This window comes from Eublepharis macularius, chromosome 16 (genome assembly GCF_028583425.1).
Source record: "Eublepharis macularius isolate TG4126 chromosome 16, MPM_Emac_v1.0, whole genome shotgun sequence".
Taxonomy (NCBI): domain Eukaryota; kingdom Metazoa; phylum Chordata; class Lepidosauria; order Squamata; family Eublepharidae; genus Eublepharis; species Eublepharis macularius.
In genome coordinates this window covers 8,360,130-8,381,523 of record NC_072805.1, presented here as the reverse complement: position 1 = coordinate 8,381,523, position 21,394 = coordinate 8,360,130, and the positions used below count along the sequence as shown (strand labels likewise).

The following is a 21,394-nucleotide window of genomic DNA, read 5'->3' as shown; positions in this document are numbered from 1 at the left end:
AGGTCTTCCTCTTGTCCTACTGCCTTCCACTTTTCCTAGCATTACTTTCCAGAGAATCTTGTCTTCTCCTGATGTGACCAAAGTACGATCGCCTCAAAACCCTCAAAATAACAGCATCCACAGGATATGAAGGCCCACTGATATCTAACAAGAGTATGTTCTGAGATCTTAGTGCCCATTTGCTGAGCCTTCCAAGCCTTTGTTTCTGTCACTCAAAGGCATGGAGGAAGAAGAGACTGAAACAGGGAAGGAAAGGGGAGAGGAGAATGAGGTGGGGAGGTAGTTAAATAGGTCAGAGAAAAGGAGAAAAGCTGCTGGCAGGAAGAAGGAAAAGCTGAAAACTGGGGAGGGGGCAGATGAAGGTCGATTTGTTGATGGCTGAGAAGCAGAGAAAGGGACAGACAATAGAGGCTTGTTGGGGGGGGGATGTTACTGAGCAGCCCCCCCCTCCTGCCCTGAGGCCAGCCACGAACTGTGTCTGAGTTCTACATTAAAAGACTGCCTTGCACTTGGAAGTCAACAAAAAGGGGGGGGGGAAAGGGAGGGGGTTAGAGATGAAAAAATTGGGGAAAATTGAATGTAAATGTGGAAATAATGGATTCTAACCCAATAAAAATTTTTCAAAAAAAAAAAAAAAAAGACTGCCTTGCACGTGTGCCTCTAATACACGTGTCAGTTTCGTATCTGATGCTGCAACAGACTGTGTCAGTTTCCTGGACAATTGCTTTCAGGACCCTTGTGTGGCACAGCCCTGCTCAAGCTTATATTTGGACTTTCCTTTGTGATTTTACCCTGCTACCAACCACGGACTGTGTCTTAAATGCTGCTCCCTCGCCTGCCATGAGAGCTTGCCTCACCCTGGGCCCCAGCCACACTGCTAGCAGTCAGGTGCCAGCCAGGGAAAATCTTCAGCGAGCCTGACTAGGCACCCCTTGGCCAGTCCCCGCCTGGAGCCTTCCACAGGTTGAATGCCAAGCTTGCCCTCGCTACCGGGCAGCCTGCTAGTAAGCCCTAGCTGTGCCCAACCGGCAATCATGTCCCCAGGCAGCCAGGAAACCCAGAGGAATTGCCTGCTTTGGGGAGCCATTTCGAAGAAGCGAGCTTACCACGTACACAGCGAGAGAACTCCGCTCTCCTCTGCATATCTTGACACCTATCCAGAATGGAGATTGAGCACCGGTCAGCCAGAGCAATCAACAAGCGCACGTCAAAGCAACCTCTGCACTCCGGACTTGATGGCACCAGGATGAGTGCTGTTAACGTGCAAACTGCCCGGATCTCCTTCCTTCCCCCGTCCCCTCTCCCAAAAGGTGTCATGATATCAATCAGACTTCAAACACTGTCCAATCAAGGCTATTCCGACAGCCCCAAATCCTTTGATTTAAGTCGTGAGAACCACTGAGCCCCCGGGTACTTTGAAAGTATATAAGCTAGCCCCTCAAACCATAGGGCGCGCCATTCCTATCCCAGCCCCCTTGCTGTCTCTCCGTCCGTGGTTCTGGTGCTGGCACTAGACCACCTCGCTGCTATAGCTCCGATCCACCTCAGGATCGTAAGTATGCCCTTGTCATCGTGGGGTTCCTGCTCATGCAACCGTCTCTAATTTTCCTACTCTGTATTTCTTAGCTCTTGTGTGTAATCTTGTATGTGTGTGTAAGTTCGGGCATACACCACACTATTAGAAAATACATGTTATTAATTGAATATCTGTAGTCTGCCTCTTTATCACACGAGTTTCCGAAGAAGGGACCTTGGTATAGCTGGCTAGATCCGCCCTAAATTTAGTTCTGGACTGCTAAGCTAATTCCCCATCCAAATAAAAGGCAGTTCCAGTAACGGGGGGGGGGGGGGGGAGGAGAGAAAGAGGAAATTGCACTGATGGGGGAGGGGTGAATGAGATTCCTGAGTCCTTGTCCCCTCCTTTTTGATTACTACACAGTCAACTGAGTTGCTGAAAAGAATAAGCAGCTACATAAGAAGGGAGAGCCTGCTTAACATATTTGATAGTAGACTTGTTCTGGTTCCACTGAAACTCTTCACCTCTAATGAAAACAGCAGATCCTTGCTCTTGACTGGCTTCTATGTTGTCTCTGCTGAAACCTGATAACTGTGCTGGCTAGATCATTCCACCCACTTCTAAAAACAGCCTCTCCTGCTTCAATCCTGATCAACATGGCAAATGTTAATATACTCTGTGATGCCAGAACAGGTATCAAAGAAGCTAACTGGCAAAGTTAAATGAAAATAAACCATACATCTAAACTGATTACAACCTGGAAATAATGACTTCTCTCTAACCTTAAGAGAAAACTTTTGGAGCAACTGTGTCCGAGAGTGGTACTTACCCTTTTCTGCTCCTTGATATACTCCATCAACTCTTCCTTTGCTTGCCTCACCGCTTCTTCTACAGCTTTTTCACTTTTCTTTTGTTCCTCTATGATTGCTGCCTTTATAGTCTCCTGGTAATAAAACAGAGAATAGCTTGAATTACTATTGTGTGCATATTCAAGTTCAGTGTTCCAGAAAGTTATCACATCTTTTCCTCCTCATATCTTATTTTTTTCCTCCCCATAGAAAACCTGCCTCACCAGAACCTCAAACAGCAGACTATGCTCTCCACTTCTTATACTAGTCAGGTGTGTTAAAAAAATCCTTTAAAATTTAACAAATTATAACTGTAGATTTATTCCATAAAGGTATCTAATTTAAACTTACTTTGAGAACAAAGTTACTGCTACCTTAGTTAGGTTCCTGGAGTGGTGGCATACATTTTTTTCTAAACAAATAGGGGAGGGGGAAATCTTTTATGCACACAAATATCTGAACCTTTGACTTGTTTAATCCCACTTAGAACTAACTGAACTGAATCCAACAGACATACACAAATTTGGACACCTACTAATTGCCTTTTAATGAAGAATTAGGAACCTGAATATTCCCAGTTATGCCAATAGTTTTCTTTTAAAAAAATACAGTAAATATCTTGTTGCAACTGAACAGCTTCTAAGAAGACAGGGGCCTAAAGCCAAGTCACCTGTGGGTTATATAGGCCACAGTATTTCTCAACGTCTTCTGAAAATAAACGAATACCTTTGTTTTGCAACACATAGTTATTACCTCATTACTGGCTTAAGAGCTGTGTATTGCATTACAGCTGCATTGTAATCTAGAGGTTTGATGTACTGGCAAGATGATCCACAATTAACCATAATTATAAATAATTTAAGGATGCATCAAAATATACAACAAACAGTTCAAAAATTGCTTTTCAACTGAGAATACACTTTACTAAAATTTGATTTGGATCCCCAAAGAACATCAACCTGTAGGCTGGGTTCAGTGATTCATAGGCACAAATGTTTCACTTGTCTGTCTCCCCCCTGGAAGTTTGATTCCTGGAGTTGTGGGACCCCCATGGAATAACAGTCATATACAGCCAGGGGAGAATAGGGGAGAAGGTGCAAAGTCACTCCCTCCTACCACTTTGCCAGCAAAGCAATGTTAATGGACGAGGGGAAGGCAATTGGGCACCGTTCCCTCCTCAGGGCAGTGCAGACTCTGAGCGATACATATGGCCATTTATTTATTTACGAAGTTTTATTATTCCAAACAGAGCCACCAACGCTGCTAAAATTAATAGTAGAGTATTATAAAACAATCATAAAATAAATTTAAAACCCAAATTAACATTTGTTTACAATAATGCAGACTGAGCAATTAAGACATAAGGCACGAAGGAGAGGTCACTGAGGGAACACAAGACAAAACAAGGAAGTTTTAACCTGCTGGCTGAAGACAGTGACAGAAGGGGACAGATGAATATCCCTGGGAAGGGAATTCTACAGTGTTAGTGCCAAAACCAAGAAGCCCCTCTCTCAGACTGCCACATGCCTTATCTCAGAAAACAGGGTTGCATTTACCTGTAACTGCTGTTCATTGAGGGGTCTTCTGTGCAGGCACACATTGGGACTGCACACGCACAGACCAGACACAGAGAAGTTTTTGAGAGCTTTCTAGAAGACTAGGAGTGCCTCTCCTCCCTTTGGTGCTTTCCCACCAAAAACATCACATGACCAGGAGGAGGGGTGCTAGTCTCTTCATGCTGCTGCTGGAGACCCCCCAGAAACTAAGGTTCCAGAGAGTTCACAGATGTGTACCTGCACAGAAGACTACTTGATGAACAACAGTTACAAGTAGGTGCAATCCTGTTTTCATCTTTGTAGCTTCTGTGTAGTCCCACGTTGGGAGAGCAGCAAGCTCACTCACTGAAGGAGGGGTGTGTGAAGCTCTCAAAGTAAGAGACTATGGAGGACCACCTTCCCAACAGATGCTTAGCGTCTCATTGACATTCACCCAGAGGTGCTTCTAAAGAAGCTGGGAGCTCTCTAGAAGTATCCCTGCCAAAGTACAAGCAGGAATACAGCAAGAAAAAAAAAACAGCACTTAGCGTGGCAACTAAAAAAGAAAAAGGAGAAGAAAACCATAATTAAGATTCGAGAAGAGGATAAAATACTGTTGGATCAACCAGCTATCAGTAAAGCTTTTTAAAAATTTTATGCAAAACTGTACCAAAAAAAGGAGGTGAATAGAGATTCAATAGCGGAATATTTGGAGAAAACTAAGCTCCCAATAATTTCAGAGGAATGGAAAGAAAAGTTAAACAGGGAAGTGACAGAGGAAGAAATAAAAGAAGCTATACAGTCAACTAAATTGGGGAAAGCACCAGGTTCGGATGGAATAACGGCAAAGTTCTACAAAATGATGGCTAATGAACTGGCACCTTTTTAAAGAGAGGTAATGAATGAAATTTTGCAAGGCCAAAGGATTCCTGATTCATGGAACGAAGCCAACATATCGTTGATTCCAAAAGACGGACAAGATTTGACCAATGTTAAAAACTATTGGCCAATTTCGTTGTTGCATAATGACTACAAGATTTTTGCAAAAATTTTGGCGGAAAGGTTAAAGGGATGGCTGTTGGAATTTATTGCAGAAGAACAGGCTGGATTCCTACCTAATAGACAAATTAAGGATAACCTAAGGAAAGTAATAAACGCTATTGAATACTATGATAAGCATTGTGATAGGGAAGTTGGTTTCTTTTTCGTGGACGCGGAAAAAGCATTTGACAATCTGAATTGGGATTTTATGTTTGCCACTATGGAAAAGCTGCAAATGGGAGATAAGTTCATACAAGCAGTCAAAGAAATTTACAAAGACCAGTGTGCAGCGATTGTAGTGAATGAGGATTTGACCAAAAAATTGAAAATAAGTAAAGGTACAAGTCAGGGCTGCCCATTGTCTCCATTGCTGTTTATTTTGATCTTGGAAATACTGATGATTCAAATACGAGAGGACGATACAATTCGTGGCATAAAAATAAAGGAATTTTCCTACAAAGTCAGAGCATTTGCGGATGATATAATGTTAATAGTCGAAGATCCAATATGCAATATGCCAAAAATAATAGATAAAATAAAGGAATTTGGAGATTTGGTTGGATTCTATGTGAACAAAAAGAAGTCGAAGATATTCTGTAAGAATATGACAAAGCAAAAACAGCAAGAACTAATGGAGATAACGGACTGCGAGGTAACTAACAAAGTGAAATATCTAGGCATTGAGCTGACTGCGAAAAATATAGACTTATTCAAAAATAATTATGAAAAACTGTGGTTACAAATAGAAAGAGATTTGATAAAATGGAACAAATTAAACTTGTCATGGTTGGGAAGAATAGCAGCGGTGAAGATGAATGTGTTACCACATGTGATGTTTTTGCTGCAAACAATTCCAATTATCCGAGACTTCAAACAATTTGATAAATGGCAAAGGAAAATCTCAGACTTTGTGTGGGCAGGCAAGAAACCCCGTGTGAAAATGAAAGTATTACAAGATTCGAAAGAAAGAGGTGGACTGCAACTGCCAAATTTAAAATTATATTATGAAGCAATTTGTTTGGTTTGGTTAAAAGATTGGATAATGTTAAAAGACCGTAAACTTCTGGCTCTGGAGGGGCATAAAAAATTGTTTGGATGGCATGCCTATTTGTGGTACGATAAAGTAAAAGCGGATTCTATGTTTTTGCATCATTACATTAGAAGAAGCCTTTTCACAATCTGGAAGAAATATAAGGACTATATGGAAGATGGTATCCCCTCATGGGTGGTACCATATGAAGTAATAGATCGGAGAGCTGTCTATAATGAACAACAATATTTAACTTACAAAGAGATAATATTAATGGAACATAAAATGTTAAAAATAAAAACGGAAGAAGAGTTATCTCCCCACTATGGATGGTTCCAATATAGGCAAATCAGAGATCTTTACAACTCGGACTATTTAAAAGGAGGAATAAGATTGAAAAATTCGGAACTAGAAGAAGCGATTTTACAAGAAGATAAAAAAGAAATTTCAAAAATTTATAAAATACTTCTAAAATGGCACACGGAAGATGAAACAGTTAAAGTCCAGATGGTGAAATGGGCAATAAACTTTCACATGGAAATAACAATGGAATCCTGGGAGCATTTGTGGAAAAATACACTGAAGATTTCAACTTGTACTAATATTAAAGAGAATGTATATAACATGATGTATAGGTGGTATTTAACACCAAAGAAAATTGCGCTAGGAAATGCTAATATGTCAGACAGATGCTGGAAATGTAAAAAGCATGAAGGATCATTATATCACATGTGGTGGACTTGTGAGGTAGCTAAGCAATACTGGGGAGATATAATTGAAGTAATTAATGAGGTTTTGCAAACCCAAATAAATAAGAACCCAGAATTGTTGCTACTGAACTTGGGAATGGAAGATGTTCCAATGCAGCACAGAACATTGTTATTTTACATGATTACAGCAGCAAGACTCTTATATGCGCAGAAATGGAAAGTGCAAGAAATACCAACTACAGAAGATTGGATTTACAAATTGCTGTACATGGCAGAAATGGACAAAATGACAAGAAAACTGAAAGATCTTGATCCAGGAGAATTCATTGCAGATTGGGGGAAATTGAAACAATATTTAGGAAAAAAATAGGATGTGAAGGGAGGACTGTGGCAGTTTGAGAAATAATAATTTGTGATTTTATAAATAGAAGAGAGAAGTAACTTTACCATTAATGGGAAAATTTAGCTATTAATTAACCTAAGCTAGTATTAGTATCAAGGAGATTTTATCAAAAATATACAGTTTAAATAGTGATGTAGAGAATGGATATATAAGTGGATTTGATATAGTATATATAAAAGAATCTGAATACGCTTAGAGTAAGAGGTATAATATATATATGATTTAGAAGAATATAGTTGAAAATAATTTAAGTAATAAGATAGGTTAAGGGTTGGAAAGCTGTTGGAAGTCTATAAGGAGGGGGGAGGGAAAGGGTGGGGGTTGATATAAATTAGGTAAGAGGGGGAATGTTTGTATTAATTATGTACTCACCAATAAAAATTTTTTTAAAAAAGAAGGAAAAAACAGCAATCTGGTAGGGAGAGCCATGCTAGGTAAAGGGCATTGAACTGTCATGCACTCAAAGGAGAGTGTGATAGCCTTGACCAATCCACAAAGGAAGGGTTGCGTGAGGATACTGCCAAGGTCTCTCTTGGAGCCTGAATGGCGAATACAACCGATATTGTTGTGAGACGTGAGAGCTGACAACCAACTCCTGGTAGGGAATCCTGGCCAGGGTATTGGACATATTGATATCATGAAAATATATGAAAGAGGGTTAGAAATCACAGTGTCCTCATTCCACAGGTGGAAGTGCTGTACACTAAAAATGGTAGTCAAAGAGCAGAAATTGCCACTCGAGGGGGGGGGGGGAACCCTAAGACTACTGCTGTAGTGCAGGAAAAGGAGCTGACCAAAACTGCCAAAGCCATCAGTGGGAGGGAAAGATAGCAGATCCACACCAGAATAATGAAAACAGTGAAGCAGGCATGATGGGGCCAAGGAAAGGACAGACAGTATGCACCATCAATGAACCTTGTGCTGCTAGCAGAACAATCTGCCCAGCAAAAAACAACTAGGAGATAAAATATAAAAACAGATTACGTTGCCAGTGAATTAGCAAGGACATTCCCCCAAAATGCGGGTCTCTTGCAGAAAAGGAACAAACAAAATGGCAGGCCATGGACCATCACAGTATGTCACGAACTCAAATAGCCCATGGCTTTAATCAGAGCTTCTCCACCAGTCTAATGACCTAATCACCATCTGTGGAATCGAGTATTTCTTGTTCTGGTCTAATGCCTCAAAATTATGAACAGAAAGAAACCATAATTGAAGTCTATGCATATGTTATCTAGCTATAGATGTAACTGATGTTGTGGCTACCATCAACCCCAGGAAGGTTTGTATGGTTAAAGCTGACTGAAACCTACAGCGGTTGAACAATGTCACCAGTCCTTGCATCCTAATTGCTCCCTCTTTAGGTAAGAACCCTCTGTTTCTAGTGCTGTTCAACACTGCTCCAATAAATTGAGCTCTTTGAGAAAGTATAAGTACTGATTTTTTCAAAATTAACTATTAGCCCTAGACGGTTGCACATTTTGACAACCATCTTTACATGTCTTTGTAATACCTCACGTGACTGGGCCAAAATCAGCCAATTGTCAAGACAAGGATAGATGGGACAGCCTTGCTTTCTTAAGAAGCCCACTACTACAACCACACACTTAATGAATACATGAGGGGCTGTAGAAAGGCCAAAAGGTAGTGCCTGGTATTGAAATTTTTTGTCCTTACGTATGAAGCGTAAAAACCTTCTATGTGATTGGTGTATTGTTATATGAAAACACACATCCTTCAGATCCAGGACTGCAAACCAGGTATCATGGGGCATCAACTGCGACACCATATTAAGTGTGACCATTCTGAATTTCTTAGTACAGATGAAATTGTTTAGGCCTCTAAGATCTAAAATTGGCCTAACACCGCCATCTTTTTTATCTACTAGAAACATCTTAGAATAAAACCCTCATCGGGTCTCATGGGAAGGCATTTCTTGAACGGTCCCTTTCTTCTGCAGTTCAGATGTCTCAGCCTGTAATGTGTCTGAAAAGGTGTGATTGAAAAATCAGGGAGACTGTCATATTTGAATGTGCCCATTCGTCCATGCCAACATTATGTGTATGATCCAGAGTTACTTTGGTGCTGTAATTGGTTTTATGTCGTAACTGATAAGTACGTTCCTTAACTTGCAATAACCACTTTCGTTTTCTCAGGCTCATAGGTAGCTGTGGACAATCTGTTCTATTACAGGATAAGACAGAACCTTTATTGGCATAACCGTAACAGTGTCGAAATCTGTTCTATTGATATGAGGTAGACTGACCTTGAGTGTCTGAAGTGTTGCATTATTTCGTATCTTGTCTGTCTAGTGTGGGAACTTCAGAAATGTTTCCCAGACTAATTCTGTACTTGTGATCTAGCGGGGAGGAGGTTGGTTGATTATATTGTCCAGTAATAGCCTGAAGCTTTATTCCTTTCAATGAGAAGTGACAAGGCTCATCTGCTTTTTACTTCATGTACTCCTATGGACCTGTGTATATGTACAAGATTGAATTCCTGAATAAAGATCATTTAGCCAAGGACATGTGTCATGCTGAAGTGATCCAGGAATCTATCTGCCATAACCTGACACCCCTAGCCTGACAGAGACTAAGGCCAGGGTGACAATCAAACTCAATTTTATAACCAACTTTGATAATCTGCAACACCCAGTTATCTGTAGTGATTTCTGCCCATGCTGAATAGAAACTTGCCAACCTATCCCCAAATGTGACTGACTGCCCTCTTGCTAGTCAGAATTGTTTGACTGAGCTGTAGTTTCTTTGTTCAGGGGTTTTTGTTGGCCCTGTCATGGGTGGTTGTTTGATCACCTCCTCTGGTATTGCCCTTGGTGGGTCTGGGCTTGTCTGTACTGCGTATACTGAGGATACAGTTGGTATCTGTATTGCTTGCCCTAGTAAGGCTGCTGGGTATGGTATTGATAGTGTTGGTTTGGTGGTTGTTTAGGTGGAAGTACACTGTATGATTGAGCACTTTGTCTATCTTTGCGCTTCTGTGAGAGGTAGTCATCAGTCTTGATTGAAAACAAGGTTTGGTCCTCAAAGGGAAAATCTTCAGTCTTGTTCCTGGTCTCAATAGGGAGTGCCATTGTTCATAGCCATGCATGTCTTCATAGCACTAGGGACAAAGTTAAGGCTCTGGCTGAGGTGTCTGCTGAATTACACCCTGCATTAATCTGCTGCTTAGACAGCTTTTGGAACTCTTCAAGAATCACCTTGGCTAATAGTTTCTGGTCCTCTGGAAGCTTCTCTATGAATGTTGCCATCTGGTTCCACAGAAAAACCTGAGAGGCCCCTATTATAGCTGTGTAATTAGCTATTTTGATGTTCAAGGCAGCTGAAGAGAATAGCTTCCTCCCCAATGAGTCGAGCTTCCTGCTCTACTTGTCTGCCAGGGCTGTGTGGGAGCCTTGTCTTTGAAGCGCCTGCCTCTCTTCCGTCACCCAAGAAAACTGGGGTGGATAATTGAAGAGAAATATACAGATGTCTTCTCTCATTTTATACAGGCCCTCTGATTTCTTGGAAGTGGGGTAAGCAGACGCTGCTTTCTCACAGATAGTGTTGATCAACTCTACTAATCCCTCTATAATCAGGAAAGCCACATTTCTGGGGTTACCTGAGTAAAGATGCTGAAGGATTTAGGGTCTACAGCCGAGACCTCTATTTCTAGAGATCATGCTATACGAAGCATCTGCTTGGTGTATAAGCAATAATCCTCGTTTGGAGAGATCCTTCCAGCTCCCATCACTGCTTTGTCTGGGGATGGCTCCAAGTCTGGGCTTGGGCTCTGTTCGTGTTATGGAGCTGAGAGCTGATAAGACATAGTGGGTCCAGGGGTCTCATAGGGACTATGCAAACTCCTGAGCTGTTCCCAACTCTTCCAACGTTAGTACTAACTCTTCCAATGTTAGTTAGGAGAATACACGAGCGAAATAATGAAGATACTCAACTGCAACCACGAGCAGAATCTCACACCACAGCGGTGAAAGAGGAACTGAGGGCAGAAGGGGGTGCCTTGCCTCCTATAGGGGCCGTTTCAGCTGGAAAGCAGCCGCGCAGGCACAGTAGGAGGCAGGGACACCCCCTAGTGGTAGTTGAGCTAAAAAAACCCCTCTGATCTTGGCAGGCCTGCGTACGCGCAGTCCCAATGAAACCACATATCCTGTCTTTGTGATTTTATAATTAACCTATCCTCTTCATCCACCTCTTGACTACACACCTTAACGTGAAGAGGGGCTTTGAATGTGTCAGTGAAGCTGAGAGCAATACCATCAAGGAGCGCATATACAGTCAAGTCACTCAGGGTGGAATGGTTGAACAAAAGTTCAACAAGGCATAACAAAAACTGTCAGCATACACAATTAATATAGCAGTTTCTCAACAGTAGCATTAGCTCTAGAAAGGCTGTCAGCAATAATGTTCCTTTCTTTTAAGGTGTAAATTGTCAAAACCAAAATCAAAATGTTGTAAGGCTAAACTCCAGAGTAACAGCTTTTGATTAGAATTCTTTACTTTAGATAGCCAACAAAGAAACGAATGGTCAGTTTGTAGCCCTCCTTCACCTACAGACAATGGCAGTGACACATAAGCTAACCCTAGTTAGTAGTGTGCAGAAGAAGTAAACCACTTCTGATAATCTCTTACCCTTGAAAACCCTATGATGAAACAATCCAAAATGAAAGAAGATATAGAGCTGGAAGACAGGAGCCCCAGGTTGGATGACACTCAGTTGGCTACTGGGGAAGAGCAGAGGATAAATATTAATAAAGCTGTTCTTAATGATGGTGGGACTGAATTAAAGCTGAAAAAACGTCAAGTTGCTGATGTGAATAGATGCAAAAAGAATATCCAAAGCTGTGCGGCACATATAATAAGAACATGGAATGTGAAAAGTATGAATCAAGGTTAGCTCAAAGTTGTAAAATGAGAAATATTAAACATTGTAATTCTGGGTATGAGTGAACTAAAGCAGATGGATTCGGACATTTCCATACAGAAAATTACTAAACGTTTTACTCTGGAAATGACAAATTCAGAAGAAACAGTGTTGCTTTAATAGGGAAGTGAGACGCAGCACAAACAATTAAGAGCTGTAAGGCATATTCTGACCAATTAATATCAGACTTCATCAAAGGCCTATCAACATAACCATCATTCAAGTTTATGCCTCAGCTACAGATACTGAAGAGGAAGAAATTGAAAGCTTTTACATAAGTATACAAGATGAAATTGGTCATGCATCTAATCAAGATGCATTGGTAATCACAGGTGACTGGGATGCAAAAATAGGAGACAAAGCAGAATCAAATATTGTCAGAAAATTTGACCGAGGATCACCTAATGTAGGAGAGTAACATACAGAATTTTGTGAAGTTAATGAGTTAATCATTGCAAACACGTTTCAGACAACCTGACAGACAATTCTATAAGTGGATCATGTCAATACAGTAACCAAATAGATTACATAATTGCAAGTAGAAGATGGAGAAGCTCTATTCTCTCTGTTCATGGTCTACCACAATGTCTTTTCAGAAAGACATTGTTTGTGTGGAGCCAACTGCCCAGATACCATCCAGCATATAATTTTGGAATGCCATTTATATGATAAGTTGCAGAGAATGCTGTTTGAGAGGTTGCCAAAACGTATTAAATACCAGGACAATTTATCCTTTTGTCATTTTCTGTTAAAGGATAATGATACAGCAATTTCTAAAGTGGTTGCAGAGTTTTTAGTGGGTGTGCTTAAGATTCATACAAGTTTTGTATAAATATATTGACTTCTGATATTTTATGTAATTTTATAGTGACTTGTTTGCTGTCTTAGATCTTTGTATGCCATTAAAGGTATTTGAAGTGAATTGAAAGATATTATCAAAGAAGAATGTGTAAAGACTATTCCTGTAGCCAAAAGAAAGGAGAAGCCTAGATGGATGACTGATGAAATTCTTAATTGCTAAAGACAGATGAGAAGCAAAAGTAAAAGATGACAGAAATAGAATCAGAATTTTAAATGCAGCTTTTCAGCAGCTTACACACAGAGTCAAAGAGATCCATTATAATAAACAATACAAAAAATAAAAATAAAAGAGAACTACAAAAAAAGGAAGAACAAGAGCTTTGATTCTCAAAATACAGGAAATCAAAGGGAAATTAAGTCACAGCTAGGGATGCTGAAAGATCAACACAGAAATACAGCATCTGGATCAGGGCAAAATAAAGGAAAGATGGAAACAACACACTGAAGAACTATACAAAAGAAATGGAAGGATGTCAGCTTTCTTCAAAGAAGAATCTTTTGACAAAGAATCTGAAATCTTAAAAAGTGAAGTGGAAACTGCACTCAAAGAAATTGGGAGAAACAAATCACCAGGCATAGATGGTATACCATTAGAGCTATTTCCAGCTAAAGAAACTGAATCCATCAATAAGAATGTGTCAACAAATATGGGGGGAAAAAACCCTATGTTCCACAGACTGGAAAAACTCAGTCTACATTCCATTTCTGAAAAAAAGGATATGTCAAAGACTGCAGCAACTAGGGCTTTTTTTCAGCTGGAACGCGGTGGAACGGAGTTCCGGAACCTCTTGAAAATAGTCACATGTCTGGTGGCCCCGCCTCCTGATCTCCAGACAGAGGGTAGTTTAGATTGCCCTCCGCGCCGCCGAGTGGCGCGGAGGGCAATCTAAACTACCCTCTGTCTGGAGATCAGGGGGCGGGGCCACCAGCCATGTGACCATTTTCTCCGCGGGCAACCCACTGAGTTCCAGCACCTTTCTTCCCAGAAAAAAAGCCCTGGCAGCAACTACTGGGCCATTACCATGCAAGCAGTGATGTTCAAAATTTTACAATACTCTCATCATATATGGAATGAGAAATGCTAGATCTTCAAGCTGGATACAGAAAAGGAAGAGGCACTAAATATCACTGTGCAAATTTACAATGGCTAAGCAAAGCTTTTGACTGTGTGGATCATGAAAAGTTATGGATGTTGTTAAAAAAAAATGGGGGTACCACAACATCTAATTGTTTTGCTGCTCAACTTGTAGTCTGAACAAGAGGCTACTGTTAGGACAGAGTATGGAGAAACAGAATGGTTCCCCTTTTTTTTAATAAAGGTTTTTTATTGAGTAGGTTGACATACATATTCCATACTACATAACTGTAATTGCCCCTATATATATATATATATATATATATATATATATATATATATATATATATATATATATATATATATATATATATATATATATGTCCCCACCCCTTCCCCCTCCCCCTTTTCTTTTAAGACCCCCAACAGCACTATAACCTCTTTATTTCTTATCACTGTCTCTATTCTAATATTTATCCCTAATATTAAAGGTAAAGTTCATACATATCTCTATAAATTTTAGTAGTTATCCAAAGACCACAGTTGTCCTCTCACATCCCAGTTATTTTCCAAATAGTCCTTAAACTTTCCCCAATCCTTCAAAAATTCACTTGGATTTTGCTCTTTCAACTTCCTTGTCATTTTATCCATTTCCGCCATGTACAACAGTTTTTGAATCCAATCTTCAATTTCTGGTATTTCTTCTTGCTTCCAATATTGTGCATATAATAATCTTGCTGCCACCGTCATATAAGAGAAACAGAATGGTTCCCGATTGGCAAATGTATCACACAAGCATATATACTACCTCCCTATCTGTTCAACCTATATGCAGAACATATCATAAAGAAAACTGGATTAGATTTAGAATACTTAGATTTAGAAGAAGCTGGAGTGAAAACCGGTGGATGGGACATTAACCATTTGAGATATGCAAATGACACCACATTACTGGCACAAAATAGTAAGAAGATTAAAGAAGGAAGTTCCAAAGCATGATAACAGCTAAACATCAAGAAGACAAAAGTAATGACTACTAAGGAATTACACAATTTTCAGGTTGACAGTGAAGAAACTGAAATGGTTAAAGATTTTCTATTTCTTGGCTCAATAAGCAACCAAAAGAGAGACTGCAACCAAGAAATCAGAAGGAGACTGGGACTTGGAAGGGCAGTATAAAATTAGACAAATGACTGTTATTATTAAAGAATATATGCCAGGAATGTAACATTTAGTTGATAAGTTAAGTGGGAAAGGGAATAGAGATAGCACTGTGTTATAATAGAAGCTTAGAAGAGAGTGAAAGTATATGTTTAATAGAATAAAATAAGTTTGAAATGAGTAGGGGGAAAAATGGATAAGGGGTTGGAAAACTGTTGGAAGTCAACAAAAGGGGGGGGAAGGGAGGGGGTTAGAACTGGAATATTGAAAGGAAATTGATTGGCCAAATAGACAACTTAGTGGGTTCTGGATCAAATTCTGATTTCTCCCTTGAAGCTATGACTAAACTGAGGCTATTGTACTTTGGTCACATTATGAGAAGACAAAACTGACTGGAAAAGTCAATAATGCTAGAAAAGGTGGAAGGCAGTAGAAAAGCAGGAGACCCATAATGAGTCAATAAAGGAAAGTTTGACTCAATAAAGGAAGCCACATCACCAGTTTGGAAGACCTGAGCAAAGCTGTTAATGATAAGATATTCTAGAGGTTGTTAATTCATAGGATCGCATACGTCAGAAATGACTTGATGACACATAATACATACACACATCCTCTTCATAATGATCAGGCCCATTATATTGTCTAGTTTTTCTTTTTGATGCCAAGTTAGTCGAGAGAAGAACTGCCTCAGGCCTAGGAATGAAGTCTGCTGAAAAACGAAAAGTTAAAGCACTCATGTTCAGAAAATTATGCACTGTTTCAACACACATGGTTGCCTTTGCATATGGCTACACTAAAAACAGGAACGAAGAATTTGCATGAACAATTAGAAGGAATAGAAGACTTCAGAAAAAGTAAATTAAGCATGCACCAATTCTGAAATTACAAATGTTCTCTTTGACAGTTAGACATGGTGTAAAACTCCAGGTACAGCCAATCTGCAAAGAAAGTTACAAAATGGAACAACAGATAGAAATATGTTTACCTCTTAATTTCAAGCTACTAACTGCTACTCTGGTATTACTGAAGTAAACTAGAGACTGACAACAAGCTCCTGCACATAGTGCCTCTGGGTTCCAGTACACAGACAAAATCTGTAGATACAGATTGCAAAAAGACAAAGGCAAAACGGCAAAGAACCAGAAACAAGGCATGAAGTACAGAAAATAAGTGAGTTATTTTGAGGATGGTTGTTGTGGGTTTTCTGGGCTGTATTGCCGTGGTCTTGGCATTGTAGTTCCTGACGTTTCGCCAGCAGCTGTGGCTGGCATCTTCAGAGGTGTAGCACCAAAAGACAGAGATCTCTCAGTATTCTGAGGATGATGGGCGGAGCTTAATCCTTGTTCAATTCCTGCAACTTTGAGAAGCTCCTGCCAGAAGTTGGCAACGAACTGTACTCGCTGATTTGAGATCACATTAGTAGGAAATGAATGCAATCTAACCATGTTTCATAAACAGGCTGGCTAATGTTTTAGCTGTGGGGATAGTAGTACATGGAATGAAATGGGCTTGCTTGGAAAATAAGTCTACAACCACTAAAATGACTATATATCCTTTTGAGGATGGAAGAGCAGTGATAAAGTCATTTAAGATTACAGCCCATAGTCTAGGAGGGGTTTCTAAGGGTTGCAACAGTCCAGGGGGTTTCCCTCTCCTAGTTTTCCCCATTATACATACTGGACAGGAAGATACATATTGAGAGAGATCCTTCCTCATATTTGGCCACCAAAATTGCCTTTGCACTAAATGAAGGGTCTTCAGATACCCAAAATGACCAGCCAGTTTTGAGTCAAGACGCTGTAAGATTTCCTTTCTTAAACTGACTGATATGTAAGGTTTTTCTCTCCTGTACCAGTGGCCGTTTTGCAGCTTGGCTACATGTCGTCACCGCTCCTCCTAATTGAGCTGGTGAGAAAACTGCATCAATTATCTCCTCCCTTTGGCTGTCATGATGGAGCATGCGCAAAAGGGCATCTGCTAAGAAATTCGACCGCCCAGGGAGGTACTTCAACGTGAAGTTGAATTTAGAGAAGAATTCCGCCCACCTTAATTGTTTGGCATTCAGTCTACGGGGGTTGCATAGTGCCTCTAAGTTTTTGTGATCAGTCCATACTTCAAAAGGTACTTCAGCCCCCTCTAGCCAATGCCACCAGGTTTCAAGTGCTAATTTCAGTGTAAAAGATTCTTTCTCCCATATACTCCAATTGCGTTCAGTCTCAGAGAATTTTATAGAAATGTATGCACAGGGGTGCAGTTCCTGCTCCTCATTTAGTTGTAAGAGCACGCCCCCCACTGCTGTGTCACTCGCATCCACTTGGATTACGAATTTACGATTCTCATCAGGGTGCTGTAGAACTGGTTCAGAAATAAACAGCTTTTTTAGGTTTTCAAAAGCCTCTTGGCATTCTGCCACCCAATTCAATTTTGCACTGGGCTTTTCCCCTTGCAGTCCCTTCCCCTTCGTTTTTAACAAGTCTGTTAAGGGGAGGGTCTTTATGAAGGGTCTGTAAAAAATAGCAAACCCTAGGAATGACTGCAATTGGCTTCTTGTTTGGGGGGCTTGCACTTTTGCAGGGTCCATTTTCAGTCCTTGGTGGGAGACTCGGTACCCCAAAAAATCCAGCTCCTCTTTATGAAATTCAAATTTAGACAATTTCACTGCCAGTTTGTGTTTCTTTAAAGCGGTCAGTACCTTTCTGACCAATTCTACATGGGATTCTGTATCAGCCGAATACATCAACACATCATCTAGATAAACCACACCTTTGTACAGGTATTCATGCAACATCTCGTTGATCAGGTTCATGAACACACCTGGCATCCCCTGTAGGCCAAAAGGCATTACGAGGTATTCGAACTGTCCTAAGGGGGTGTTGAACGTGGTTTTCCACTCATCCCCTTCCCTTATCCTCACTCGGAAATAAGCATCTTTTAAATCCAGTTTTGAAAAGATTTTACTTTGTGCCACCAAACTGAGCAAATCTCTAATTAAGGGAAGGGGATATGCATTTGACATGGAAACAGCATTTATTCCTCGGTAATCAGTACATAGTCTCAGCCCCCCATCTTTCTTTTTGCAAATAACACAGGCGCCGCATGGGCAGAGCTAGCAGGGCGGATGAATCCCCGCTCCAGGTTTTTATCAATGAATTCTCTCAGTTCTTTTCTTTTGGCAGGGCTCATTGAGTACAACTTCCCCTTAGGTAACTTTTCCCCTGGAATAAGTTCAACAGCAAAGTCTGTCCCCCTATGAGGGGGTAGCTCATCAGCTTCTTTTCCATCAAACAGTTGTTTTAACTACCAGAATTCAGAGGGAATGGCTTTTTCTTCTTCTGTGGTTAATAACACAGTCTCTAATGGGGAGGGCACTTCTGTCAGGCTATGGCATTCCAGTTGGCTAGAGTCTGCCTTCCTCCCTTCTGCAAGAAGACAAGGTCTTTTGATTTCAAAAGGTTTTATTAGAAAGACAGCATTCAGGCCCAGATGTCCACATTCCAGGACCAAGCAGATCCTGGCTGAGCAAAGCTTTGTTAGGAATGAGTTACAAAATTAAAGTTGTTACACTTCAAAGTCTCAGATCCCAGCCTCCCCCCCGAGTTCACATAGCAGGCAGCTTCTCTGTGGGAACGCTGGTTCATCAAGGTCGTCTCAGAAGGAAACAGATAAGACACAGCATCCTCTCCCATGGAAATGTACTTGAAGGGACCTAGAGGGGAGAGAGACTAAACAACTACCGAAATTAATATGGCGTTACACAGGCTACATTTCCCCAGCATGGCAGATCCTGACAACCTCCCTGCCCCACACTTTAGTCCATGCATGTTTTGAACAATGATCTGCCTTAAAGACCACCATCCTGGTGAACCATTTGATGTATGGGTCATAGACTTCCCAATACCAAGGGGTATTTGGCTATATATATTCGATTCTCCCAATGATCCCCCATGCCCGTAGGGGTAGGTGCAGTTTTGTAGGGTGCAGGGTGCATAATAGACCCATCCATTTTTTCAAATACTATAGGGTCTTTAAGTTCTATTAGTTCCAAGCCCAGTCCATTAACTAAGGCTGGCAATATTAAGTCCCAGGAACATCTGGAATCTATTATGGCTTGCACCTGCACATGAGTTCCCTTTTCCGGATTTAGTAACATCACGGGCATAAACAGTATGGCCCCTCTTTTTCTCACCTTTGGTGGTTTAGGTTCCTTAGAGACCTGCCGTTGGGACCTTTTTACGGCAGGTCTGTCTTGTTTCCCACTGGTGGGGTAAAATCCTCCTCGGCTTCTTTTGGTGTGGGTTCCTCAGCATGTCCAGGACTCTCATCGGCATCCAAGCCAGTCTCTGGCTTCCCACGTTTCAGGCCCCGGTTCCGACCCAGCGGTTTAGGGTACGCTTTGGCCCTCTCCCCCCTGCACCGGCCTCACGGGGCATTGTGCCACAAAATGTCCTATGCTCCCACAGTTGAAACATAGTCCTTGTCTCCATCATGCTTCTCTCCCAAGCACCGAGATAGAGGCTTTTGGACCCAGCGAGATACGACTCCTGTCTGTATTGGTGGGTCTCCTCGATCCCGTATGTTGTTGCATTCTTACAAGCTTTACTACTTGGGGTCTTCTTTTGACCTCACATGCTAGTTGGATCCAACCCAACAAAGTCTGTGGATCATCTTGCATTAATGCTCAATCTAGTCAGCCAGCATTTAGTCCATTTTGGAAGAGTTCAATCTTCACTCCTTCATGGTAGCTTTGCGTTTTGTCACTAATGGTCTGAATTCGGCAGCAAACTCTCTTACAGGTCTGGACCCCTGTCTTATGGTTCTAAGCTTTGTTCAAGCCCTTTCCCCCTCTAATGGGTCTTCAAATTGAGCTCATAGTGCATATATAAGGGCATTTAAGTCATACAGCTCAGGTGCTCCCATGTTATGCAAAGTTACATACCATTCAGCTGCTGCTCCTTCCAGTCGAGATCCTAAATGGTTCACCCGACTGTCATCTGAAGGAAATAAATGTCCCCAGTCTCAGAAGAACTCCATGGCTTGTATTATAAAAAATCCCAAGATGTTGGGGTTTCCATCAAATGTGGCTTCCAATTTGAACCATCCTTGCGGCAGTCCTGCTGCGAGAGCTTCTGCTCCCTGGTACCCCACCACCTGGTGGATCGAGGCTGCTCCAACGGGGAGTGGATGTCCCTGCGCCCCGTAGGGTATCTGGTAGGCTCCATTTGCTCTGTAGTCCATTGGAGCAGCCTACTGTATTCCTCCATACTGTGGGTGAAAGGCTTGTGCTTGGACCCTTTGGGCTCCCTGAGGGACATTCACTTAAGGACCCCCCCCCTCGCGGGTGTCCTATTTGTACTCCTGTCCTCGTTGGGACGATGGGGGCTCCTTGTGGTTGGTCTGGTTGGGGCACCCTCATCCCACTGGCAGCAACTGATACCCCTGTGCTTGTTTGAGCTTGAACTGGAAGGTTCCTTGACACTCTCATCCTCGTTGTTGCACTTGGTGCCCCTGCTCTGCTCACGATTGGAGGTACGATCAAGGACTCTGAGGCCCCAATTAGACCCATTCCCTCTCTCTGGGAGAGTATGTTAGATGCCATCACTGCGATGGGAGGCGGAACAGATCCTCCTATTTCTGTGACCATAGGAAATTGTGCAGTTGGGAGAGTCATTTGGGCTCCCATAAAATGTTCCGGGGTCACTAAACTAGTCTTCCCCTTTCCAAAGACATAGATCTCCCTGCATTTAACTGCTCTTGACCAATCTGTGGAGCTCTTCCCTGCTCCTCTGGCAACAGCTGTGCAACCGGTCCCACCGGTAGGCTCATCATTTCGTTCACTAGCTGGGCAGTTTGCTCCAACTTTTTTCTCCTCATTGCTCCTTGGGCCTCGAGGGTTTGTTACCTGTCTCCCATCTCTCTTGGTTGTGGCGTCTGGCCCCCGAATGGGACTGATGGCCTGGCTGCACTCCAGTCCAGGGTGTATGTACCTTCACTGCATGTATAATCCTGGAGCTCAGCCAGTTGCCAGGGGGTAATCCAAGGTCCCTCTGTATTTGTACATCCCCCAACACCGATTGTGTTGTTGTCTCCTGTGGTGTAGGTAGCTGCGGCGTCTAGCCTCATTCCTGGTTGCTTGGCCCAGCCACAGCTCCCGTGTCCCACCTGTTTAGTGGGTCAATTGTAAATTCATGGTGGCAGGACTATGGAAAACAGGATACGTAGTAGCTGACTTCCCCCCTTGCAGCAAGAAATCCAAGCTCTCTTGAGTCAAGGTTGTTT

General features: G+C 41.6%; 1 protein-coding gene across 6 annotated transcripts in view; it reads right to left on the bottom strand.

Moving 5' to 3' along the window:
* CCDC91 (coiled-coil domain containing 91) overlaps positions 1–21,394 on the bottom strand; it is a 279,810-nt gene that overhangs the window by 42,827 nt on the left and 215,589 nt on the right. For 5 of the 6 annotated variants that reach the window (XM_055000772.1, XM_055000774.1, XM_055000776.1 and 2 more), the window contains one exon: positions 2,346–2,459. The exons of the other annotated variant lie outside the window; for it this stretch is intronic. In XM_055000772.1, the coding sequence (XP_054856747.1) occupies positions 2,346–2,459 (114 nt within the window). The remainder of the gene's footprint in view (positions 1–2,345; positions 2,460–21,394) is intronic. 6 annotated transcript variants of the gene reach the window in all.